General features: G+C 34.3%; 1 protein-coding gene across 1 annotated transcript; it reads left to right on the top strand.

The window, feature by feature from the left end:
- The first annotated feature begins 2,419 nt into the window (after positions 1-2,419).
- Positions 2,420-7,547, top strand: LOC113716464 (SEC14 cytosolic factor-like). The gene is made up of 6 exons (XM_027240798.2): positions 2,420-2,610; positions 2,711-2,966; positions 5,344-5,380; positions 6,369-6,486; positions 6,996-7,106; positions 7,319-7,547. Exons 1-6 carry the CDS (start codon positions 2,539-2,541, stop codon positions 7,454-7,456), a joined length of 732 nt encoding a protein of 243 aa, XP_027096599.1. The 5' UTR covers positions 2,420-2,538; the 3' UTR covers positions 7,457-7,547.
- Positions 7,548-8,758: the final 1,211 nt, after the last annotated feature.

Here is an 8,758-nt window from a genome sequence, read left to right as displayed (position 1 = left end):
CTTGGTTTTAGTCAGATGGAGTTGTTGTAAAGGGGCAGCTCGTGAGCTTGCTCTGTTTGCAAAATGTGTTTTAGCTGATTTCAAGTTTTGGTGAAATCATCCGCCATCTGGTCTATCTTCGGGATTATTGGGAGCCAATGCGGTTGGGCTTGCTGTCCAAATTACAATACTAGCATGAGCACAGAAGAATTCAATAACAACGGCTACTTTCCATTGAACTGTATAAAATAGCAAAATTGAAGAATTGGAGAGGAAATTTTGTTAATTTGGAATCAAGATTTACATATTGAATTGTGTACTCTTAGTATTCGAATTTGGAAGCTTTTGAACAAGACTTGAACAAGACAAAATATGGCCTCTCTAAGGAAAAAAAATCACAATGGATTAAAAAAATATAAAATATACTAAAATATGTTATGTTTTTTGAATTATTTCTTTCACTTATAAGGTTCATCATTTCACGTTATTACTAAGAAATTTCCATCATTTGTAATAAAAAATAACAACTCTCAGGCGATGTTTAGGTTAATAGAAAGGAAATGATTTTAATAGAAAAATGCAAGTAGAGAAAATCGTTTCTAACCATCTTGTTTGGATTACGTATACAAAGAAAAGAACAAAAAAACTACATACTTTGGAAAAAAAGAAAAAAAATTTATGTGTAGTCACATTTTACCAATGATTTAATAAAGTTTAATTGTAAACATCCATGGTTGCATGCATAATCATATAATTCAGGTCTAGACCCAAATCTAGACCTTGAAGCAAATGTAACTAATTAGTTAATCATATCTCTTACTTTTAATTCATAATTCTTGGATGCAATATTCTTGAATGCTAACTTTGTCACTTGAAAATGGTAATTGTATAATAATATTATCCCTGAAATTCACACTTATCATTTTTTATTTTTAATTTATTTGCACGTTATAAAAGTACTTTTAAACCCTCACACGTCTAGGTTTAGATTTTCTCTTTCAAACCCACGAGAATCTGGATTTATGCATGAATAAATTTATTAAATTTGGGTTTGGACGTGGTAGATTCAACACAAATCTTAACCATTGATATGTCTAACGTTAGATTCCACTATTCTTGTTTGGTTCCAAAAAAAAAACGATTCCAAGGAAATTAAAGTGGCATCTAGGGAACTGATTCTCTCTGTTGACAAAAGATCTGAAACTGGACAAGCATTTCTGGCGGAAAGAAAAAACATGAGCAACATTTGTCGAGAAATGTCAGAGGTAAGAAATCAGCCTCATAACAGGCCCAGAGTCCCACACAAGAGATCCATGAAAGCAAGATAAAGATACAGAAAGGGGTTTACCCTACTTTTCTGGGTCATCCTTGTCAGTTGTCACTATTGGCCATTTCTGTCCATGAAGGTATAACACATGCACCAAGTTTAGTTGAAAGCCAAAATTTTGGCCACAAACACCAACAAAATTGTAGGTGTAATTGCAGGTTAAATTGTAGGTGTAATTGCACTAGACATTTGATTGATAAATGGTAAGATTCTTCTGTTTAGGCATTGAGGAAAACACAAAATTGGAATAACTTTTTGCAAGGAGATTAGCAAAGTTGATAACGTGATTTTATAACTTTTAATCTTTGCCAGCTTTACTATGATTGAACACATCGCTTGACCTCTATCATTATCATAAAAATTTAAGCATATTCAATCCACCTTAAGCAAGCCAAACCTTTATTCTGAGGCAAACTTTGAAGTGTCCAAAACAAGCTTTTTTTAAAAGTAGCGAAAACTAATAAAGTTAAGAAATGAGTGGCTAAAAAGACAGAATTAGTGTTTATTAATGCTAAATTATTTTTTATTTTATATACATTATAATATATTTTTTTTGTCAAACATAGGAGGTATCCCAATTTACGGTGGACTAATCCTCTGTGACTGTGCACCCTGCCCCCAAGTATACACAATAGATAAAAGAAGGTTCGATTATCAATTCGTAACTATCAGCCTACCATCATCCGAGCCAACTCTTGGAGCATACACATTACATCATTACAACACATTTTTTTCTATTTATATAAACAGTAACAAGTAGTAATATAAAAGTTCCAAATTTCTTTGGTACAGGAATTTTATATGACCATCAAACTTGGCATGCGTGTGTTGCCATCAGAATTGTACACAAAGTCCCGCCATTTGAGTAGCACATCTGCTGAGGTAGCCTGTACATTTATTTTTTTGTTCGTCTCTTCCTCTTTGTTCTGTTGCTCAATTGATTCGTCGTCCATTCAACAAACCAGCTAATGTCAACTTCTGCGACTGCCCTCCATTCCCTCTCTCCATTATGTCACATTTTATTTAAGACTTTCATGTAGCCACGCAGGCCCTGAAAATCAGGCACCTTCCCCCCCCCCTCCCCCCCCCCCCCCCCCCCCCCCCCCTCCCAAACCAACTCTCCAACGCTTCTTAAATATACTACTACTAGTAATAGCTAGGCAGTTGAACCGATTTGCGGTTTGCAGAGCAGAGCAAAGACCAGTTTTCAGTTGACTACCAAAAGCCTGAAAATGGAGAGAAGTCAAGAACTTGCACTGTCCCAGATGAGGAAATCAATTGAAAAGCTTGGTACTTCCACTGAGGTAATAATTGAATTTTTCTGAGTTTCCCGTTTTAGCTTTATCCCTTTTCTGCAAGATCCTGTCTTTTTGGCCTGGGGGGTTAAAGTTTTGATCTTTGCAGAAGTATGGAGACCCCACATTGATGAGGTTCTTGATTGCAAGATCAATGGATGCAGATAAAGCTGCAAAGATGTTTGTGCAGTGGCGGAAATGGAGGACTACATTTGTCCCATTAGGATTTATTCCGGATTCTGAAGTTCAGGATGAACTTGGAGCTGAGAAGCTGTACTTACAGGGCTTGTCCAGAAAAGGGTTCCCAGTGCTGCTTATCATAGTCAACAAGCATTTTCCAGCCAAGGATCAGCATCAATTCAAGAGTAATTTTCAAATGTTTTCATCTTGTCTTTAAGATTTCTGTCCTTCGTTTTGTGATTCTTAGTACTAGTTATTTAGTTCATGTGGACTATTTCTTAATGGGATAATTTTGGAAACCACCCCTGAGGTTTCTCATAGCTCCCTGACGATTTTAAAATCTCATTTTTATTTCCACGATCAGCTTGACAAGACTAAATGTCTTGTTAAAGGTCACAAATTAACCACATTACCCTTGTATTCTTAATAATCATTTAACCAAAAAGTCAAAATAAAAAGTGAATTTTTAAATAAAAAATGTAGATAATAAAACAACCGAATCACTATTCAATATTGGTTCATATTTCTCTTTATCGAGGTGGTGGAACAGTAAATGATGTGGATAAATTAAATTTAGTCAAACTTAACCGCTTAGAATGATTTGATAGGTAATTAATACCTTAAAAAATTTTGTAGGATAGTTATAAGGAAGTCAATAAAATTTTTTAAGAAATGTATTTTAATACATGATAAAATTTAGGTTGTACTGAAAATTAAAATAATTTTTTCATACTTGTGATTTATAATATAAATCCTACTTATACAAAAAAAATTTATAAATAAGTCAGAATTAATAAAATTATTCAAAAAATTATCTAATGACCAAATATATATCTAGAAATATCCTTTTATTTTTGTTAAAGCATCATTTCTTGTACTAGGTAATAATTGTTGTATATTTTCAAAATTACTCGTTATTGCATTTATAACCGCTCATATTTTCATTTTTTTTTTACATTTTAACCTTATTTCATTTTTTCATTGTTGTTGTAAGCTTCATAAGTAGGATAACATAAGGGTAGTACTGGAACAAAAATTTTATCTTTCTTGCATTTATTTCAAAGGGGCTAACATGTTACACAAAAAAAAAAGTCAATCCAATGGAGGTAAGTGAGATTTTGAAAACTTAAGGGGGTTCTAAGTGATATTATTAGAAACATCAGGGAGATTTTTGAAATTTTCGTTTTCTTAATTCTAGTAATATTCTTGTTAGACTGCTGTAGTGATGCTCTTATGCCTCATTTTGTCTTGTTATTAGGCGATGATGTGACTTGTTATAAATAAATAGTTCAATTATGTTGGTGATATAAAATAGTCAGCAATATCTTTTCGTATAGTTGACTTGATACTTTTCAAGCAGTAGATGGTTCTTCCAAGTTCGTTGGCATTCATTGCTCATTTCTTTGTGCTTCTTTAAATATTCATTGGGGCTTTTAAAAAATTTCTGGGATTATGTGCAAAATCGACATTGAAGATTATGTACTAATAATTTATTGGGAGGGTGTTTTGCGTTTTATACGTTTGATTTTGTTTATTAGGACAGCCTGTAGGCTTGTATTTAGTAGTTAGACATGATGGTTACCTCAAAAAAGTTCAACGCATAAGGCTTAAGAAGCATACTTTTTTGTGCTGGCGCATGTGATCCTTGGCTCCCTTCTACTCTTTCGTGTCGCAAATTTATTTGATGCATTTGTTAATTAGTCTCACAAGTTGAAATTTTTATCAAATGCTGATTCATAATCTTAGATTAGTCGTAGTATTAATGTTCAACAGTGAATGGTGGTCTTTGATTCATATAATCTTGATTAGCTGTAGTATTATTGGTCAACCTGCTGGTTTCATTTTTAGTTCTCTTTGTTTTGAAATATTGGTGGTTTTTTATGTCTGCTGTTGACTAACTATACCTCTTTCTTTCTTTCTTTCTTTTTGATTTAGTCAATCCGTTGATTTTTCTTTGTCTTGTTTCAATAAATATGGTCAAATCGCCTTTTACACCTAAGCCCCGTGACAGAAATGGCAGGTACCTTTCAAGTACAAATTACTGGTATGCTACATTAAATATGGTGCACAGGAAGAATACAAACTTACAAAATTTCTCAAAAAGATTCAAGTGTACAAGATGATTGTGTAAACCAACTCCTGTAAAAGAGGAGTTGGCCATCACATTAATTGTGGAGTGGGAGATCGAGGATTTAAATTTTATCTCCCATTAATATGCCTCTATTATGAGTGCGTGGTGCACCTGACTGATTTGATGGTGGTTCAATCCCTGTCAGGTTCCTTCGGCTCAGTTGGGCCATCCCATTGAGTAGGCTCCTCCCCTCCCCAGCAGTAGGAGTAGGTTATGTTAGATTAGATGTACCGTGTAAGATGATTGTGTAAATCCAAATGAAATGTAGAGTAGATCATTTCCCTTCAACCATTGCAAAATAGAAATGGAAGTAGCCTAATCATGTCTATGTTTTGCAGCTTTCTCCCACTACATTCTCCTCCTTTCTTGTGTAGCAACTATTACTCTAATGTGAGTTCCTACCTAATTCAAACCTTTCCCCATTCATGCAGAATTTGTGGTTCATCTACTTGACAAGACCATTGCAAGGTACATTTCTGTTGAGTACATGGTGATTGAATTGTGATTAAGTCAAAAAGATAAATCTTCTATATTTCAAGATTCCAACCTTTTTGTTTGCTGCGACTTATCCTTGATTCCATAGCCAGTCTTCAAATAGAAAACTACAAATGAACTGCTTTACAGCAATGCTGCATACTTCTAGACAAGGTTCTTAAAGAGCCATCCTCTGTTCTAGTGAACTGGCTAGTTTACTAGAAGTCGAAAAACAGAAAATTGGAGCTATATTATCTTTGATACGAAAATTTTGGCCGCATTGTATTGCAGCATCCACCATGAATGGGAAACAAAAACATAAAGACTGGAAATAGTCATCACACAATCCACATTTTGTTCTGTAATGTAAAGTTAATATCACTGTGCAGAGGGCTGGTAAGAGAGTAAGAGAGACTCGAAATCTTGAAAGCTTTGAAATTGAGAATCTTGGAGAGAGGTGGTTTGCTCACAGTTTCAGGTCTTTTTGTCAAATAATTTGAGGAGATTAGGTTTCCCTTTTGCAGCAGGATCAGTTAGCATGAGAGCTGAAAACTACAAAACAAAGGAAAAAGAAAGAAAATCTTCCCCGACTGCATAATGAAAAACAATGTGATGTGGATTTAAGCACTTGGGACTGAAAACTTGAGTATTTCTTTTTCCTGACATGAACATTCAATAACTAGCTTCCTGAAGTTCAATTCCAAGATTGCATGCTGGGACCTAACACCGAAATTGTTTTTAACTCTAATCATTCTGATACTTTTATCTTTTCAAGGCTTGCCTTCTCTAATGCTGGGAGGTAGACTGAAATTTTTGCTTTCCTGTGTGTGTAAACTGTTTTAATGCTTGTATCTTTGGTTGTGCACTACCAATTGTTCCATTTTGGGAGACTTTAGAATAGTCTCCGTCTAGAGCTCTTTTACAATAGTAGTCGAGATGATAATCTTATACGGTGATGTCAATTAGCATTTGCTCCTTTCAGTTCCTTCAGAGACAGAGAAATTGGAAATGAGAAGTTGGCCGTTGTTCTTGATCTAAAGGATATTTCATACAAAAACGTAGATACCCGCGGTCTAATAACCGGCTTCCAATTCCTACAGGTAAGTCTCATCCAATGTTCTAATCACGAATACTATCTATTTCTTAAGTTTCTGGGCAATCTTACAATTATAAATATTTTTTTTTTTGTTAAAGAAATGATACAACTATAACTATTGTAAAGTTGTTAAAGAGAGAAATGCACACATTTGTTTCCTCAGTCCATACATGTTGGCTTGCAATCACCGTGTGTTAACTAAGCAAGGATCTCGTTGATTCAAATTTGTGCATGATGCATCTAAAGAGGTCATGAGAGGATACTACTAAGATGGCAATATTATACCACAAAAGGTTGTCTATTGGTAGCCCTTTTCTCCCTTAGAGATCACGAGAGGAAATTGTTCGCAGGGCAAATTTGTTCTCTCTTAGGCTCATACATTTCCATCTTGATTGCCAATAACTTCTGCTTGCAGCAGCCAACGAATTACTTTTATCGAATTCTTTTCTTCCTTCCAACTTCTTGATTTTTGTTTGTGGCTTAATTCCATCTTAACACTCTTTGCTTGTACAGGCTTACTACCCTGAACGCTTAGCCAAGCTTTACATTTTAAATATGCCCCGGTTCTTCGTGAGTGTCTGGAAGATGGTTTCTTACTTCCTTGAGAAGGCTACTCTTCAAAAGGTACGTCTAAGTTTCTAACATGTTCGATAGAAGACACTACTTTTTCAGGATCGATACGCATTTAAAGAGTAACTGTTATGGCCGAGGAGGTCTTAGTTTAGTGACTAAGGTTGAGGTCTGAGGAATTAAAAATCCTCGATTCACATATTTGCTGTCTAAAATTGATTTTCTTTTTTCAATTTAATCTTTAGCTGATTTGAGAGCGTTTGCAGATAACAATTGTAACCAATGAAGAGGAAAGGAGGGAGGTCATCAGGGACATCGGGGAAGAAGCCTTGCCAGAAGAGTATGGTGGACGAGCAGAGCATGTTCTCATGCAAGATGTTGTATTGACTCCATTGAACCATTAGATAGTCGAGCATAGTGAAACTGACTGTGGAAATGAGGCACATTATTGAAATATTAACAAACAAATTAATAATTTCTTCCTTATTTGAATCTCTTTCTGGACTCAAAATAATGAGCCCTATGACTCAAAAGACATCCAATCCTATGGTTATTAATTCTTTAGTGGCATACAATTACCGGACTTCGCCTTTAAAATTATTTGGGACAAGAACGATTATCAGTTACAATCGTCTTATTTCACGTTAATCATATTTATACAAAGTATTTGTAAATATGTTTCACATAAATGTAAAAATTGTGTTGATTGAGATGAATGATAGAATGGAAGCCGTGCATCTTGAACCTTTGAAAAGATTGGTTACAAATACAAACACCATGAGAACCACAACTTCCGTTACACTTGTACCTCTTCTCCCCTGCCTGCTGGGAACTTGAGGGTGAAGTCTTGCCATTGGAATTTAGTACCTTTTGCAACTCCATTGGGCCTACTTTTTGAGTTTGGAGGTGACCTTTTGACAAACATAATAGTTGCTTCTATAGCAAATATTTTAATTAAAAAAAAAAGAATAATTGTTTATTATCCTTTCTTTTGCTAGTTTTTGAGTCGTGACCAATTGAAGTTTACACCAAAAAAAAAAAAAAAAAAGAAAAGAAAGAATGCAAATAATATTTTAGAGACAAATTTCGGTTTCGATATTCTTTTTTAACCAAGCAAACAGATTGTAATGATGGGCGTAGAGGATTGTGATTAGCAGGAGTTTTTGAACATTACGAGGATTGACTTAAATCTTGTTTTTTTAAAAAAATATGAATAATGATTTACTCAAGGTATGTAATTTTACAGAGGGCATCGTGTCATTAATTTACGTCATGTTCAGTAACTTGTGAACCTTCTCAGTGAGTATCATAACGTGGATAACAATTTGTACATGAACGTACCTACAAAAAGCGATTTAAAATTACAATATGATTGAATAATAGATATAAGTACGAGAACTCCTAAATGTCATGAGATAAGTCATTTTTAAATTGTGTTGTCGTATAAGCCATAGAGTGCTACAAGCTTTTGTCCTCTCAATAGAGTGGACAAGAAATAAAATAGTGAAAGGGGTTTTAAAAAAAAAGAGTAAATCTTTCCTACACTGATAGTGTATACACTATTATCGTTGGATTCATGACATGTGTGTAAAAATTGAATTTCAAATATAAATTTTACATAATTGTCATTCTTCTACTGATGATAGTATATACACTGTCAGTGTAAGAAAGATTAATTCTTAAAAAAAATGGTTAAGCCTAAGTAA

The sequence above is a fragment of the Coffea arabica genome, chromosome 11c (assembly GCF_036785885.1).
Source record: "Coffea arabica cultivar ET-39 chromosome 11c, Coffea Arabica ET-39 HiFi, whole genome shotgun sequence".
NCBI classification, from domain to species: domain Eukaryota; kingdom Viridiplantae; phylum Streptophyta; class Magnoliopsida; order Gentianales; family Rubiaceae; genus Coffea; species Coffea arabica.
The sequence above is the reverse complement of the archived record's forward strand: the minus strand, read 5'-3'. Positions and strand labels throughout refer to the sequence as shown.

Bases quoted from the DNA above. Each gene is read 5' to 3' on its own strand.
- LOC113716464 (XM_027240798.2), top strand. From the start codon at position 2,539: ATGGAGAGAAGTCAAGAACTTGCACTGTCCCAGATGAGGAAATCAATT. The intron at 2,967-5,343 runs GTAATTTTCAAA...CCATTCATGCAG, and splicing joins GGATCAGCATCAATTCAAGA to AATTTGTGGTTCATCTACTT. The intron at 5,381-6,368 runs GTACATTTCTGT...TGCTCCTTTCAG, and splicing joins CTTGACAAGACCATTGCAAG to TTCCTTCAGAGACAGAGAAA.